Below are 17,849 nucleotides of genomic sequence, written 5' to 3' on the forward strand. Positions count from 1 at the left end.
TTTACACGGTAGAGCTTTGATACATGCCACAAGCTTACGACAGGCCTATGACATGAATTGTTTTGTGTGAATCAAACCTACAACTGGCTTACGACTGTCATGTACGTCACAAAAAAATGTGGTAGGATTTTAAAGCATGTTTTAAAATCCTACAACAACCATAGGTATAGGCAATGTTGAGTGACCAGAGTTGTGTGCGATGTTTTGCGTGACACTAGCCACGCGCACTCCAAAAATCCCATGCGACAGTCCTAAGCAAAAGTTTTACCGTCTAAATCGGTCTTGAAGCGGACACTAGCAAGGGTCTAGTTGAGGGAAACTGTTCCTACAAATTTTTCACAGTGGTGTGTCTCAACCTTGAGTCATTACTACTCAAACAATGTTCCTGAAGATAGCCCCACTTATGATCTACATCCATTTAATTATCATTAAAAACAACAAGTAATAAACAATCCAAGCTTTGTTTTTTAAGGCGACCAAATGTTGAGATATTTGTTTAGAACTCCTACCAAGAGCAACAGGAAACATGGGTTAGTTTCCAGCAATTAAAAAAAAACAGCATCATAATCTTTTTGTCTCTGTTAAGCAATGTCCACCATAAACCCAAATTAAGTGTTACAGTATAAAAATACTTCTAATACCTCCTGTTCATGCTGACAATGGGCACACTTGAGGTGTGTTACATGACAAGCCTTAGCCTTTTCATTATCACATGCTCTGGAATTGTTGTGGCAGTGATGGCATGGATAGAATTGTGTGCAACAAGGGATCGCACTCTACAATGTCGTTGGTAATGATTACATACCCTCGGTGAGGGTCCCGTAATAGCCTCTTGATGTTGTGGCCAATTCTCACCCTTCTGTTCTTCCCTTTCTTCTATTTGCATTCTTTCTCTTTCGTGCTGTTTTCTTATCAGCAGTTCTCTCTTTTTTGACTCTGTTGTTGACTGTTCACGTTCCCCCATTGTCTCCGAACTCCATTTAATGCCATTGTCATTTAAATTGACACCAGCTCCTGCAGCAGAATGAGAACTCACTGATGTTAATCTTAGTGAGCTTTCTTTACTTTCTTGTTACAACTATGTACTTAATATAAGTTCAGTTTTAGTCTTGCTGAAATCTTTTTCGACAGCTGACCATCTAGCAACCAAGCAATTCACACCTGACTGTTAAGATGTCTATTGTACATAAGTCCAAAGGACTTGACACAATGACGGTGAGTGATATAGATACACTGTCAAGATGGCCAAACTACACCAAAAGTTGAAACGCATGGAAGCATGGAAGTTTCCTAGTCATGCCTTTCCTTTCTTTCTTTTGAATTCTTTGGTTTTGAACAAATGATTTTTTTCAATTGTCCAAACCTTACCCTCCTAAAGTTTGTTACTATAGAGATATTAATATAGCAAGATTTGGAATCATGTTTACGTCAAACAGCAGACATGAGATTCATGTTTATGTTTTCTTGAAAAAATGAGTCTTAACTAATTTTGGCCACTACTCAATTTTACAGAGAAACTGAAAACAGAGAGTGGCAACTGAGGGCGAAACTTAAAGGTCCCTTGACATGTGAATTCACTACACCAAAGAAACGCAAAAAAGCCTGGGGTAAAAGCCACCCAAATCATTGAAAAATCCTGTTGCCCCAACCACGTGCGAAGTATGGGCTTAATAGCCAGCAGCATGCCTGGATTGACAGGTTGACGGAGGATGCGGGTCTGGCCCTGGTAACGAAGGATTCCCCAAAGGACCTTTCTCAGAAGTAATTTATCCTGGAGAGGATCACTGTGCCCACAGGAGATGTAGATTACGAACAGCGGATAAATAGAGCTAAATGGAACTACGCCTAACTGTCCTGGCAAGGTAGGAACCAAAATAAACCAGAGTGCCTTCCGAGGCTGGAAGTATATCCCCTTCGCTGGACATAATCCGATTCATAAGGCAAAATCTGATGAACCGTTTTTTCCCTGACCCATATGTACGGTTGGTACTCCATGCCAGACCCCAGTAAGCGTAAGTTTGAACTTCCTCCCTTAGAGGGTCATGAGCAAAGGTGGGATGGTACAGGGGATTGTCTTGGCCTTGGGAGCCACTGCCCGGAATTGAGCGTCCTGAAAACATGACAGGGCATCAGCAATTTCGTTGGAGACCCCAGGGACGTGATGAGCTCTGACATAGAAATAATGTTTCATGGATACGAGGACAGGGAACCTAAGAAGGTCCATGATTCGAGGGGCCTTTGAATGGCCCAAGTTAATGATGGCAACAACTGATTCGTTGTCGCACCAAAATTGAATTCATTTCCCTGAGAAATGCGGGAACCAGATAGCGCATGCGACAACTATCGAGAAAAGTTCCTGCCACTCTATACTGATACCCTGAGTCGAGTCCAACTGAAGATGAGGCGGCCACTTTCCCTGAAACCATTGACCATTACAATAATCCCCAAAACCAATAGAGCTGGCGGCATCAGTATATAATTCCAAATCCGGAGAAGGGGTAACCGTGGTGTCTAAAAAGAAAGACCGCCCATGCCACCCACCAACGAAAGCTTTCCACATGGTTAGGTCCTTGAAAAACTCTTTGTTTAGATGGATATGGTGAAAGCAGCTAGGGACCCCCCTAGTTAGGTTTATCAAACGCTGCAGAAAGGTGCACCCAGGAACTACTACCTAACATGCGAATTGAAGAGTTCCGATAAGGAATAATATTGGAGTTCTAGTAAGGGTACGGAGCGGCACCCGGTAAAAGAGTTGAGTAAATCCAGGGTGCGTTGCAGTTTGTCCTCAGGAAGACGGACTGTATCTAGATCAAATACCCATAAATTCAAGTACTTTGGACAGGCGCAGGGTTTTTGACACGACCACCGGAGCACCCACGGACATGAAAAGGCGGAGTAACGTACTAAAACTGGTGAGGCACTGCACGCAGGATGGTTCAGCAATGAAAAAATCATCCAGAATATGCAGGACATGTCGCAACCCATAATTGTGCTTCAATATTCATTCTAAGGCATCCGAAAGCCGATTGAAGAGGAAAGGAGCTGACCAAAGCCAAAAGTGGAGGTAGAGATCAACATAGCACTGGTTCTGCCAGTGTATCCCAAGGAGGTGCCAATTGTCAGGATGAATGGGGATAAGGCAAAAGGCTGATTTAAGATCAGTTTTAGCCATGAAAGAACCCGGGCCCAGGGACTGGAGGATATGTATGGCGTCGTCCACCCGAACATACTGGAGAGTGTAGGGGTCCTTAAGGATATGATCATTTATACTATCGCCCTCTAGGTAGGATAAGTCATACACCGTGCGCCATTCTGAAGAGTGTTTTTTGGGTACCACACCCACAGGGTGAAATTGGAGATTAGGGAGGGGAGGGGAATTAAACGGCCCTGCCATACGACCCAAACTAAGCTCCGTGCGAAGATTACATGAAACTACGTCGGGGTGCTGAATAGCTGATATGAGATTTTGAGATACCCGGGGTTTATGAGGACCGGTATAGCCGACATGTGTACCATAACGAAGAGAATTAATTACGTTACTATCAAAATTACGATCAGGGTGCCGAAAAAAGTTCCCAGTCTAAAACAACTACATTAATAGGGGTGGATGCTGATGGTACAGAGTCCTGGGCAAGAAACTTGAATGGTTGAAGCGGAAGCAGACGGGTCCACTCATGGGCTGCAAGTGGAACGGGTCGTCACTGGGGCAGTCGCTTTGGCTGTGGTATGGGCTGGAGCAGACAAGACAGTGTGGCTTAGCAAGGCCAGAGAAGGTAACGGTCCAGAGTTCCAAATCAGCCTGGTCCCAGTTGAGAGTTAGATCATAGGCGGCCCTACGACAGAACTGTTCATCATAGGAGGGGAAGGCCAGACCCTTGAATTTTGCAGCTGCTCTGCTTATGATTTGTTGGTATTTCAGAAGCTCAAGTGATCGCCAAGGGTGCGACTCAACGATCACTAACATATAGGCGGTATATGCGTCTAACCACTTATGAAAAGTGTCAATAGTAAAAAAAAGATGGTTTGCTAAAACATGTTGTTGACTTACTTGGCTCTCCAACAGGAGGTCTCCAACAGCCTGTCAACGTACTGGTCTCGTCCTGGCAACTCACTTGTAGTGGGGTACGATATGGCTGTTCTTCCTGTTCAGTCGCGCCATTCTCTCTGAATCCCTGAAAATAATTTTTTTTGGCCAACAATGAACAATGGAATAAATGTGATCAACTATTTTTAAGCCTGGTGAATAATAATTATTGAGATGAATATATTATTCAGTAAGTGACACAAGCATACTTGGAAATAAAACAGAGTGCTCCTTTCAGGAGTCAAACCTAAGACCTTCCGATTACTAGTTTGGATGCTCTACCACTGACCTACAAGAGACTCGTAGGAGCTAAGGCCATTAAACTAGGTAATGACCTTAGCTCTCACGAGTCTCCTGTAGCTCAGTGGTAGAGCATCTGTACTAGTTAGTAATGGAAAGATCTTAGGTTCGACTCCTGAAAGAAAAACTCTGTTTTTTTTTTTTCAAGTATGCCTGTATCACTTACTAAATATACATCCTTCTTAGTTCTAACTTACTTTCATTATCAATTTTTACTGTACCCTAAGGCATAATTTTGAAAATTTGTGAAAGTGTTTTAAATGTAATATATCAAACACAAGAAGGTGTGTTTCATCAAATATCTAAGCACTGATAGGTAGGTAAAAAAAACGAGACTTCAGGGTGTTTGGATATGTGATGAAATACACTTTCAAGCATTTGATACGGCTTCTCAAATAATCAATAATTCTTGGAGAAATTCAAGGCTAAAGTTAGCAAAATCTTATAGTAATTAGGAACACATGTCCAAACCACCGTCATGATACTGATTTTCTTTGTTTGCAATGCAAGATTATGAATTCTCTGATGATAAAACCATGTCTTACTCAAACAGTACCTTCCCCTTGAAGGTAAAAGTCATTATCAAACCTTGAGAGGCTGAAATTAAGACCACTAAAATTATATTCACCTGGCTCCGCTTAACATCTTTTTCGCTCACTTGTGTGCAATCGTCCTTTGTTACTGCGGAACATGAAAATGCAGGCAAATGTGAGGTTTTCCAACTTGTGATGAAACTTGATATCAAAAATAATTTGACAAGCTTGGGCATACATGTTACTGACCTACATGGTGCTTTTCAATAGATCGCTTTTGAATAAAAAGTGTGCACGGTATTTTGACTAGTTCGATGGCTCGCTGTCACGGTTACTGTCACGCCAATCACAAAACTGATAAAAATCCCCTCCTCTAAAGGTAACATTTTTTGTTCTCAACGATAAATCTCGAAGGCAGAAATTTAATATTTTAATTCTTTACAATGCCACATCATTATTCCAATTTTTAAGGTAATAAATATTAGAAACCAACTCACCGTGGGACTCGGTCTACATGATTTATTTTGCCGACATATTGTAATGCATCAGTCAATTCCAGCTGTGCCCACCCCCCCCCCTCCCCCGGGCAACATTGGGGCATTTTCCCGCACTGTCCATCCCGTGGGTTGGGCATTAGCCTTCCACCCAATTACATCATCTCACTTTTTTTTTACCTTATAACATTTTCGCTTCTTCTAATGACCAATTCATTGGCAAATTCAGTAAGTTTCTTCTAGAATACGTCTAGATAGGACGCAAATGGGATGCTAAAGCTGCAGAATAACCTATTTGGCACTAAATATGGGAAACAAGACCTAGCTTGGACTAAATTTGGCCTGAACTACCTTAGATTTTATTTTGAGCCCCTACCACAGGGCATTTGAACAACGTTTTGTCCGGCTGTGGGGCATTTGCCAGCTTATTTTCAAAATATCCTAATTCCCAGGGGTTGGCCCGGGGGGGGGGGGGGGGGGGGATGGGCACAGCTGGAATTGACTGACGCATAAGCGCCCATCATAACAGATGACGACGCACCATATTAATTTCCTGTCAAATCTCACCGAATTAAGTATTATACTCTTGCTATCTATATCAAGAAAATATTTCAAGATAAGTAGCTTGTCTTCAAGACATCTACTAGCTTTCAGAGTTGAAACACAATGTCAACAACGTATTCACATACCATTACCGGGGATTATCGTCCGTCTACGGCGCAGGCTAAGGCAATCACAGGTCAATTAAATTTATTACGCGGGATGCCCTGGGGGCATACCGTGTCTAAAAATGGGTCGGACTTCTTTTTTTCCTTCGCAGTAGCTACAAATCTGTACATTAAATTATTCATTAAACTGTCCCCTCTCCAACTCGGGATGTATTGTTCTCATTATCTTCAACAAAAGCAGGCCAATCAAAATCCTTTTTTGTCGCTTATATCGCGAGGGAGGGGAACCACTCACCCCTACCTGTGTGACGTCAAAGCATCATTTGATTTTTTTATCAAAACCGGATTAAATTTGGCGCCATATTGTTAACATGTTGTGGACTCAAGTGTGCCATTTGAAACGGAAATTTCACCATTTTGAAGGGGTGAATCGAAAGAATAACTTCTAAGAAACACTCGACATTTAAAACGGTGGAAATTGGTGAGTTCCTGGCGAAGGAATCGTGCTTTGTTTGACAGTCTTAGAAGCACAATGGCAGACTGAAAAGAGGTCATTGAGAAGCTTACGCTCTCGTAATGGAATTTCCACAATTTCCGGTAAGACCCTAAGAAGCGTAACACAAGGGAAACAGCATAACGTGATCTTGGTAACTCAAACTATTCCATTAGCAAGGATAGTTTTATAAATCTGCGAAGCATACAGTTGGAATAAATGAACCAGTCACGGCATCATGCGTAAATGCCAGTATAGGCATCTTGTTGAAAATACAAAAAGAGCTTTGTATCCCAGCTAGTTCACTTGTGGAAGGAAACGTTAGCTCAGTTTAACATCCCCCACGCTACCAGAAATGCTCTTTGTGTCACACTAATTCACAGACATGACCGTGCATAATGTGCTGATTTAACCTACAAATAAGACGCTTTTCAGAGTGTTTACGTGGGATGCGTTGACTATGTTTAGCACTAGTGGCCCCATTTATTGTACGCCTCACCGATTTTTTAACCTTCCCTCCCTTCGCGATTGAACTAACTGTCGAGTGAACAGTTTTAGTCAGATAGATGGCGTGATTTTGCGTTGCGCTACTTGAAATTTTGCCACCAAAAAATAGTTCCCGCCAGAAAATGTCTTCAGCTGAAAGGAGCACTCTTTTTATCTGAAAAGTTCACTGCTAATTATAACTTTTTGCATACATGAAAACTTGACATCTTTCATCATATTTTTGCTTCTCATACAAAAATATTACGTAAAGTAAATTATTTTGCTAAAGAAGAAAATAGTTTGGCTGTCAGTTTTCACGAGAAAACGGCAAGTGCCATGTCACGCATCAGTGATGTCGTAAACAAAATTATGCAAATTTCTGGTGAATTGAACATTTTTAGATCTTGTCGGCTTCGATAAAGTTTCAACAGTTTACAAATAGTAAAATACAAAATGGCAGTAAATTTCTCGTTAAAATGCATGTAACAATAATCATGAAGAGTTGGCATGGCGTATTGAACCTTGTATATTATTATAGAATTCTTTAAAACAACACATGTAGCTTATGAAGTTTATCTAAAAATAAGATACAGAATGGCAACTTTTTGATAAACGGGTCACGTTTCATTACTTGCATATCGAGATGCTGGTAAAGTAAAATGTTGCGGACTGCTCGCAAATTTACACAAATGTTTACTGAAAATGCGTACAATAATATAGCAGCGTTTACAAGCATAATCAAAGTTCATCTTTGTGAGAGGTTCAGCCATACAATGTACCAGTTTTAGTTTCCATACAAGATACCTATACTGGCATTTACGGGTGATGCTTAATGTGGCCTCATTGATTCTTATAATTGTATGCTTCGCAGGCTATCCTAGCTAATGGAATATTTTGAGTCACAAAGATAGCGTTATGTTGTTTCACTTGTGTTACGCGTCTTATCGTTGTACCGGAAATTCTATTACAATAACGTGGCCTGACTCACGTTTTCTACTCTGGTTATGTAAATAAAAGTGTAAGTTAGATTACTGTTTTTGTTTCATCAAAAAACAGAAAGCAACAGGCAAAAAGCTTTCCTAACTGAAAACTTTTAGTGAAGTGGATTTCCAGTTGCGTTTAAGCATCAATTCACCAAAGTGATGCGATACGTGTTTTAGCTTATCAATGATCTTTCCCCCACGTATTCTGGATGGTTCTAAACCTGTCAAACAGAAGCATGATTCCTTCGCCTTGAACTCTCCAATTTCCACCATTTTAACTGTCGAGTGCTTCTTAGAAGTTATTCTTTCGATTTACCGCTTCAAAAGGGTTAATTTTCTTTTTGAAAATGGCACATTGGAATCTAAAACATTAAAGCAATATGGCCACGTCACTAAAGAAGCCTTTTCAGTTCCACTGAGAGATCACTAGGACCTGAATAATCACAATAATATTAATTCCCCTCCGATCCCTCCTAACATACACAAAGATATTGCATCCTGATTGGACCGTTTTTGTTAAAGACAATAAGGACAATAAGAGACAAAAAGCCCCCCTTTTACAACGTGGGCTGCACAGGCATCCCACGTAATAAGCCAGAGGAAGGGTGAATAGCACACTTAAGTAATGCTTACGTAATGCTTCCTGATATCTGCCCTCCCAGAACAAACCTTTGACTGCACAGTTTTGTGTAAAATATTCTGTGTCATCATCACAGGAGTTATCCTCCCCACTTGCTACTGGGCTCTCGTCGTTTTCGCTGGCTAAAGGACTCTCATCTTCACTAGAGACAGATGGGGTGTTCTCGGTAGCGTTGTCCATTATTGACACCAAACAAAACGGTGAGGGGCTGGAACAATTACAAGAGTTTTTTCCATCGGCATTGATTGCTACAGGAGGGAAATATTCGTCTAGCAGCGATTCCTCCACAACTCTTGGTTTCACAGACTGTGTGGCAGGGGCAGGTATGATTTCAAATGACCACATCAATGTTGAATTTACTGCCTCTTTTTCAAGATTATTCGGATCAAGGTACTGTCAAAAAAATACGAATAAACTACTGTTATCTCGCTGATCATGTATAAAGAAGTTCTTCCTTAAGCGGCCTTCACACGACAAATTTTTGTTGGCCAACTTGTGTTGGCCAACTCACACTGGCGTGTGTGAACGACACAACAACATGTTGGCCGACTGTTGGTGACAAATAAAACTTGTCTCTATTCTCGCCAACTTTTTTTCGTGTTGGCAAACTCGCATTTGATGTGTGAATGATAAACATACATGTGTTGCTGAATTTTAACCAATCAAAATTCGTCCACTCATCACGTGATTTGCCCGACACTCACAAAATCCGCAAAAAATTTTTGAACGCAGCTTTATTCTCTCTGGGAGAGGAAAGGGCGGGAGGCGGGAGTTCTAAGAGGACGGGAAGCGGGAGAGCAATACAAAACGGGGAATTTCTTTACTTATTAATGCATTAGAATACTATCAAAAAAAGAACCCAACAATGTTTAACAATGTTATTTGTCCTCCATTTAGCATCCTATGAGGCTTTACACAATATTTTATATCCAAGGGCACACGAAAATTCGTGCTCAGGTGATAAACAGGGTTACTTCCGGTGAGATTGTAAACCCTTTCATGGTGTTACGTCATAGCTCATGAAATGTCAAGCGTGGCATGCCGGAACATATGTGTGAGTGCTGCGCAAGTTGTTAGAAGTCTTAAAGGAGGTGAGCAAGGCGAGCAAGTACGCGTTTTGTAAATTTAGTATCAGAGATATAAAAAAAAATTCAATGTCGTCAAGGACCATTTCAGTAGTTCTTAGTATTTTTCAGTACGGTAGTGAGTAATCTGGGGCATGGACGACCTTCTTGGGAGTTAGCTCCCAATGACCGTCAATCGGACCGTACTAAAGATTTAGGTGCATGGTGTATGGGAATTTGCGAACAGAATGCTTTTTCAGTGAGCACGTGGAGAGTGCGGAGTGGTTCGTTTCACAACGCCGTTTTTCGTTTTGGACAAGGCAGAATCTATTCCTATCACAATAGCGAGCCAAACAGCATGGGAAGCAATCAGGAAAGACTTTATAGAAAGAAGGAGTAGGATTAGGAGAAGGAGGAAATCAGTGCAGCCTCCTCGGCACATTGATGAAGACTTCTTTTTGATGAACAGTTTACCTAATTTCGGACGCTTTTTTGCATTTAATGCAGTAATTCTTTCCTCAGAGCAGTGGCAACGAGCTTAGAATTCTCCAACAGTAACCCAGAGATTTAAACCTTGGATTGAAAGTAGGTCCTAAAGTTTCATTTTTACCTTTTCCCGAACTAAAAGCAATTTTTTCTCGCAGTTTTAGGGAGTAAGGATAACTTGACATTTTAGCATAAAATAAAGGTTAATGTTGGCAAGCAACAACTATTGAGCCCGCACTATTACTGCGGTCCACCCTTAACATGTGACTTCCATATACGGCAGCCTGCTTTGCATCTTATTCTGTGCCAGTCTTTTCAATCAGTGTATCAAGTAAATGCGATGGATCCGCAATACGGCGCCAAGAATTAGGCAGACGTACTGAACTCTAACTGGGGCGTTTGGCTGCCAGCTCGCCATGTCCCTATTTGAATTACATGATCCCAGCAAATGAATAATTAAGAAATGCAACAACTATTACACTGCACGATGGACTAAGACTGTTGACACTGAAAGAATGGTTAAACCGTCAAACAAGACGAACATGTTAGTCAAAAATTAAATACAGTGGTTATAAACATAATAAAGTTGCGCATTTTAACTTGACGTAGCATATCAAACGTCAAGTTACATAAAATGCCCAAGTTTATTATGTTTATCACCGCTGTTTGTATTTTGTTTCTGATCAAGCTACGATGGCTCAAGAGCAAAAGTCTTTATGTTAGTCGAAACTTCATTAACTCAGAGTACAAAACCTATCAATAATGTTAACGTCAATCAAAATAAATATAGTAAAAAAATGAATAATGAACGGCCTATGAATGGTACGTCCTGGTACAGCTTTATGACCAATACGGGTTTTGAAGCCTTCTAATTTACTAGGGGACGGGAGAAACGCAAAAAAGGGCGGGAGGCGGGAGGTTCTGACCCCCCTGTCCCCCCCCCCCCCCACGTGTGTGCCATTGCATCACGGATGCCATGTTGCGAGTTGGCGTATAATAGGGTTAAATGTAATTTAACTTAGTTAACGACTTGGAGCAAGTTTGCTCCATGGTGGCGTGGCGTAGCGAGGCGTTAGCGTTTATTGGCGTATAGTTTGAGCACGGGTAGCACATTAGCGTTTGGGCATTTGTTGTTACATTATTGTTTGGGGCCTGGTTCAGGTCTGCAGGCAGTTGCGTGGCCAGCGGTATTCTCTTGCAGTTTAGGCGTGCTCCTTTGCACGTGCTCGGAAATTTACTCTACTCAGCGTTTTTCGTGGCGTGGCCAGTTTATCGCGTTTTGTTGGGCTTTTCTTTCGTTTTTCTTCGAGATTTTTTCTCTAAAAGCGTTGCCTTAGCGGTCAGCCTTCGATTTATTCTCTACAAGGGCGGTTTGACTGTCAGTGCTCGTTTTTTGGTGAGTGTTCGGACGCGTTTTGTCGCTCGCATCGTGTTGGCGTGTGTTGTTGTTCATTCATTGCTCGGCTCGCATGGCTCATCCGCGCTCAACTTACAACAGTTTGTCGGCGGGTGTAATCCCGTCTACATGCACTTCTTCACCTTCTTCTTCTGCTGCTAGCGTGGTAGTTTCGGCGGCTTCGGCGGGAACGTCCTCGTCGTTCTCCAATGACATCGCGTCCGCTATCGCCCAAGCGTTCAGTAACTCCCTTCCAACCATCATCGCGGCAATCCGGGATAATGCAGCTCCTGTATCGAGCGTTCCTTCAGTTGTCACTTCCACCGTTTGTTCAACTCCTGCTACGGTCGTTGCAGGCTCGATGGCTGCCGCTTCAGGTACGTGGACGTTGCCGGCATTTGTATCTACCTTCCCGTCCGTGTCAGCCACCACCGGCTCTAACTCGGCTCGGCCTGTGCTGTCTTTTGCTTCACCGTTGACGGCCACACATGTTGCCAGCTCGTCTTCCAGTCTCGGCAGTTTGCTTTTCCCACCGTCAGTGGACAAAGCATTTGTGGTTGGACCAGGACACGCCACAATTCCCGCTAAACTTGTGGCGAAGATTACGAGCGGTCAGTTCGTAGATTTAGCGGACTTGTTGTCAGCAAATCTGCGGACGGCAGAGCACGAGCCGCAAACCTTTTTGGACGGCAAGTTGGTGGTCTCTAAAAAGCGCCGGGCGGTTGAAATACAGGACATATTGACCTGGACCGAGGCCTTCACTATTTTTCAGATGGTGATGTGTGCGACCCATCCCCATCGTTGGCCAGACCTCACTAAATATAAATTGCTCATCATACAAACGGCTCGGCAATCAACGAGTAGAGCTTGGATGGAGTATGATCTTGGTTTTTGCAAGGATGCCGCAGCAACTGGGGCATCTGACTGGTCGAAGATGAATTTGGATTTGTATAATTTTCACTTGCGGTCGCCAGCACCCATTGCCAACCCCCAGTCTTCTACTTCCCCACCCGTTACCGTGTCAGCAAGCCGGGGCTACAACTCCCAACCCCCTTACTGCATCTCGTGGAACAACGGGCAATGCCGCTGACCTTTCGGGGAATGCCGTTATCGCCACATTTGCAGTTCATGTAACAGCGACCACCCCAGGGTTAGCTGCCCCTTTCGCCCCCCAGGGGTCGGTCGCTCACGTTCCCCTTCCCCTGCCAAGGGGGGGCGGTACTGAGAGGATTACAAGTCCTCCTGCTTCTGGTGTACATAGTGTAAATAATCTTGTTCCTGTTGCTCCAGACCAGCACCGTAGCTTTTGTGGCTCAGTGGCTGTGCCTTCTTCGGATTCAACTGGTTTATCCGGAAGTTTGGTTCCTGTTCATTCGTTTTCTCCATTAGTTCCAGTACATTTGGTGTCCCCGTTGCAGTTATCCCAGTTTCAGGCAGAGTTGTGTGACTATCCAGATCAGACGGCAGCAGACTATGTTCTTACCGGTCTCCGTGAGGGCTTCCACATTGGCTTTGAGACCTCATCAGTCACCCTGCGGTCAGCCTCTTCTAACATGCGATCTGCCCTTGTCCACCCATCTGTCATAAATGCTTACCTTGAGACAGAGGTTTCACATGGAAGAGTTGCAGGCCCATTTACATCGCCTCCTTTTCCTGACTTGCACATCAGTCGTTTTGGAGTCATCCCGAAAAGCAACCAGCCGGGTAAATGGCGTCTCATCTTGGATCTCTCTTCACCAGAGGGCCACAGCGTTAATGACGGCATTCCAAAACCCCCCTTTTCAGCTCAGTATGTCACGGTTGACTCCTTTATAGAAGGCATTATGGCTAGGGGCCGAGGAACTCTTATGGCCAAGTTCGATGTGGCGAGCGCCTATCGCAATGTGGCTATTCATCCCCAGGATCGTCCGCTCTTAGGAATGGTTTGGCGTGGCAAATACTACGTTGACATGGCTCTCCCATTTGGTCTGCGTTCAGCACCCTACATCTTCACTGCTATTGCAGACCTGGTTCAGTGGATGCTGACTCAAAACTATGGAGTTGACTTCCTTCGCCATTACTTGGATGATTTTTTGACCTTAGGTCCTCTGGCTTCCCCAGTCTGTTACAACAACTTACAGGCATGTATCCAGTTGTGCTCTAAGTTAGGCCTCCCCCTTCACCCTGAGAAGCTGGAGGGTCCCTCTACTTGCCTCTCCATCCTTGGTATTGAGCTCGACTCCACCACAATGCAGGCCCGTCTCCCAGCGGAGAAAAGAGAGAGGATCATTGCCCTGCTGGGTACTTGGTCGGGTAAGCGGTTCTGTAAGCGGCGGGAGCTGGAGTCCCTTATTGGCCACCTCCACCATGCATGCAAGATAGCTCCTCAGGGAAGGACATTTCTCCGACGCATGATTAACTTACTGTGTACTTTCAGGCGCGATGACCATCCCATTAGACTGAACCAGGAGTTTCATCGGGACTTGACATGGTGGCAGGAACTGTTCCAAAGCTGGGAGGGTCTCAGTTTCTTCCTTATGCCTTCGTGGGCCCCCCTTCCAGATTTCCAAGTGTCATCAGATGCTGCAGGCTCTCTGGGCTATGGAGCTATCTTTAACAACCAGTGGTTCTTTGGTGCGTGGTCAGCTTCACAGCAGCCCCTCTCAATTGCATACAAGGAACTGTTCCCCATTGTTGTGGCGGCGTACGTGTGGGGACCTGGGTGGGCGTCACGGCGGGTCGAGTTTTTATGCGACAACGAGTCTGTGGTGGCTGTTCTGTCTTCTGGTACCTCCAGAGACCCTGACTTAATGGTTTTGTTGCGTTACTTAGCATTGTTGGCAGTGCGCCATTCATTTTCCTTTACTGCATCTTCAATTCGTGGTAAATCTAACCCAGTTGCGGATGCTCTTTCCCGTTTCCAGTTTCAGCGATTCAGGCACCTGGCCCCACAAGCCGAGCAGTCTCCGATGACAGTCCCCCCTGCTCTACTGGAGGCGTTGCACGTCATGTGACGGAGAGATGCCAATTTTTCCTTTACCAGGGTCTGGCCCCGTCTACACGTCGGGTATACTTGTCCGCCCAGCGTCGCTACTTCGATTTCTGCCGTCAGGATGGCCAGCTGAGTCCAGATGGTGCTCTTTTGCCGGCTGATGAACAATCGCTCATGCGTTTTGCTTCTTTTTTGGCTGACAGCCTACACCACTCGTCCATTAAAGTGTACCTCAGTGCAGTGCGGTCCCTTCACATTGACAATGGCTTACCTGATCCCCTGATTAACTGTCTGCAGCTACAGCGGCTGTTAAGGGGCATTAAGCGTGTGCAAGGTTCATCTACCACTAAGCGCCTTCCCATCACTATTGACCTCTTAAAGGTCATCCAGCGATCCTTGGACCTGAATTCCCGGGACCATGTCATGCTCTGGGCGGCGTGTTGCCTCGGTTTTTTCAGTTTCCTACGAGCTGGTGAGTTTACCACAAATTCTTCATTTGACCCTAGTATCCATTTGACAGTTGGCGATGTGCAAGCGGATTCCTTGGTGGACCCAACATGTTTTAAAGTTCATATCAAGTGCTCGAAGACAGACCCCTTTCACGTAGGCTGTGACATTTATGTGGGTCGGGGCAACAGCCTTGTGTGCCCAGTGCTGGCCCTTGGTAATTTTTTGGCTCTGCGTGGCCCATCTCCAGGGCCCCTGTTCTGCTATGCGGATGGCCGTCCGTTAACTCGGCAGCAGCTATCATCCACGGTGCAGGCTATTTTACACTCTGCTGGTTATTCAGGCTCTTACTCAGGCCACAGCTTCCGGATTGGTGCAGCTACCACAGCTGCTGCACGGGGAATCCCTGATCACCTTATTAAGACTTTAGGCCGATGGTCTAGTGATGCCTATCAACTCTATATCCGCACACCAGTTGGCTCTCTTACCCAGGTCTCCAGTGAGTTGGCATAGCAGGTGGGGCTTGTGCGTCTCTTCACTTGGGGTTGGGTGCCTCAGGTCTGGTCCCTTGGGGGGCTGTGTCTCCTTGGCCACGAGCCCCCAATTGCTCCGGGCTGTCCCAACCCGGAGGTCCTTCGGCATGGCGGGCGGGGCTCGTGGCTGGGTTGTGGGTAGGGCAGGCTTATGGGGTGTTCTACCTACCTGGGTTTGGGTTGGCGGTGCCAGCCCCTGGCTCCTGGGCACCCAACCTCCATTTGCGACATAGGCGTTAAATAGGGTTAAATGTAATTTAACTTAGTTAACGACTTGGAGCAAGTTTGCTCCTTGGTGGCGTGGCGTAGCGAGGCATTAGCGTTTACTGGCGTATAGTTTGAGCACGAGTAGCACATTAGCGTTTGGGTATTTGTTGTTACATTATTGTTTGGGGCCTGGTTCAGGTCTGCAGGCAGTTGCGTGGCCAGCGGTATTCTCTTGCAGTTTAGGCGTGCTCCTTTGCACGTGCTCGGAAATTTACTCTACTCAGCGTTTTTCGTGGCGTGGCCAGTTTATCGCGTTTTGTTGGGCTTTTCTTTCCCTCCCTTCCCTCCCAGTAGTGTTACCTTGTTATTGTTGGGGATTGGTGTTGGGGGTTGGTTAGGGTTAGGGTTAGTTCGTTGTCTTATGTACTTATTACTTTTCCACTGAGCTTTTTGTCTCAGTGTGACGGGTGCTAGGGTTGGGGCTGGGTTGCGGGCGGGGCTCGTGGCTGGGTTGTGGGTAGGGCAGGCTTATGGGGTGTTCTACCTACCTGGGTTTGGGTTGGCGGTACCAGCCCCTGGCTCCTGGGCACCCAACCTCCATTTGCGACATAGGCGTTAATTTGACGTGTAAACGCAAGAGTTGGCCAACTTTTTGGAGTTGGCAAACACATGTTGGCCTACAAAAATTTGTCTTGTGAAGGCCCCTTTAGACAAACAAAGGAATTCCAAGAAAAGACACGTGGAAGCGACTCTTTAGCCTGCGTAGCTGGCGGTTTTTATGGGTAGCCGGGCACGAGAGCCAAAACGAGTGGCGAAGCCGCGGGGAAATGGGGCGAGGGCAACGAGAAACCGCCTGCCTGGATTCGGGGCATTTTTGAGTAGTCCGTACGCTGGCGTACGGACCATTTTCATTGGATGAGATTCTACAAACGTCAATCAAATGTTTTATTAATCTCCCATGGGAAAGTTCTGTTTATACGGCTCTGAGGATTTTATCGCGAAAAGCAAAATGACAGAAGAAGCATTATTTAAGCTTTATCGAACCTTAATATTCGACGACAAACCCTCATTCTTGCAGCATTGAAAGAAGACAGCGAACTTCATCGAGCAGAATATTTGATCCGAAACGTGGGTATAAATTTCGAAAAAAGAGCGCGTATTCTGAGAGGATACGGAGAGCTCTATCATTTCGAAAGAATCGGCACCTGAAGAGATCAATCCACAAGATTTGGATCGAAACCGCGGTCTTGCCTGACCATAGCCTAAAATGCCACAGAATCAAAGAACAGCCAAAGGACTCGTAGCAGCCCCTGGCCATAGCAACACAGAAGAATTGCCTAATAATTCTATAGCGTAATCAAAGCGGCACAGGAGGAATATACTAAGCTCCCCCGCCCGCAACACAAACCTCACAGTTACAGAGCGGAGCGGAGCGATAACAAAAACACAGCCATGACTACAGCGGCCTTTAGCCCTCAATTTACGCATTGCATAGCTTTCAAAGAAGCTACTTTACTAGAGAAAGGATCAAGAGAAAAACAACCGTGACAATTAAGAAACGCAACATCTTGCCACGAAAGCAAATAGCCGGGCCCGGCAATACAAAGGATGATTACTACACGGTTAAAATCCTATCCCTACAATTATAAAATGAGAGGCTATACTGTCACCGCTGGCAAGAGCACAATCTACAGTTATCATTGACACTTGTTGTAGAACTGGAAAGCTTTTCGCCCCTTGACAGGCTTTTTTCGGAATGTCGGTCTTTGCCGGCATCGAAAAAGACACATCGAATTTCCAGGATATGTTTTGATAGCCAGCCGAGAAGGTTTCATTTTACCATCTGCCATCTGATTGGTTGGGTTAATTGGATATCGACAGGCTGTCAAATATGTAAATTTTGGGGGCGGCAAACGAAAATGACTGGAATCCGGGCAGGCGGTTCCTCGCGGCAAAGCCGCTCGTTGACGCGGCTTCGCCGCGACTGTCGCGGTTCTCTCCCCATTTCACCCGCAGCTGCACCACTCGTTTTGGCCCGGCTTTCCCGCCCACCAAAACCGCCAG

The 17,849-nt window shown here is 44.9% G+C and overlaps 2 protein-coding genes and 1 long non-coding RNA gene across 3 annotated transcripts in view; 2 read left to right on the plus strand and 1 right to left on the minus strand.

Moving 5' to 3' along the window:
* The window catches only part of LOC146484509 (uncharacterized), a 278,821-nt gene extending 266,104 nt beyond the window's left edge, over positions 1–12,717 (plus strand). Inside the window, exon 2 of the mRNA XM_085104600.1 lies at positions 11,218–12,717. Within this exon, the coding sequence (XP_084960726.1) occupies positions 11,701–12,717 (1,017 nt within the window). The 5' untranslated portion in view covers positions 11,218–11,700. The remainder of the gene's footprint in view (positions 1–11,217) is intronic.
* Positions 4,066–8,834, minus strand: LOC146484522 (uncharacterized). Its single transcript, XR_014863593.1, has 3 exons — positions 8,711–8,834; positions 5,013–5,065; positions 4,066–4,172 (listed from the first exon to the last, which is right to left on the minus strand). It is a non-coding gene; the product is annotated as an uncharacterized LOC146484522 (long non-coding RNA).
* A 2,055-nt stretch (positions 12,718–14,772) lies between the features above and the next one.
* LOC146484523 (uncharacterized) lies at positions 14,773–15,558 on the plus strand. The gene has a single exon (XM_085104486.1). It carries the CDS (start codon positions 14,773–14,775, stop codon positions 15,556–15,558), a length of 786 nt encoding a protein of 261 aa, XP_084960612.1.
* The last annotated feature ends 2,291 nt before the right edge of the window (positions 15,559–17,849 follow it).

The sequence above is a fragment of the Pavona decussata genome, unplaced genomic scaffold (assembly GCF_977016875.1).
Source record: "Pavona decussata unplaced genomic scaffold, jaPavDecu1.1 SCAFFOLD_32, whole genome shotgun sequence".
Taxonomy (NCBI): Eukaryota; Metazoa; Cnidaria; class Anthozoa; order Scleractinia; family Agariciidae; genus Pavona; species Pavona decussata.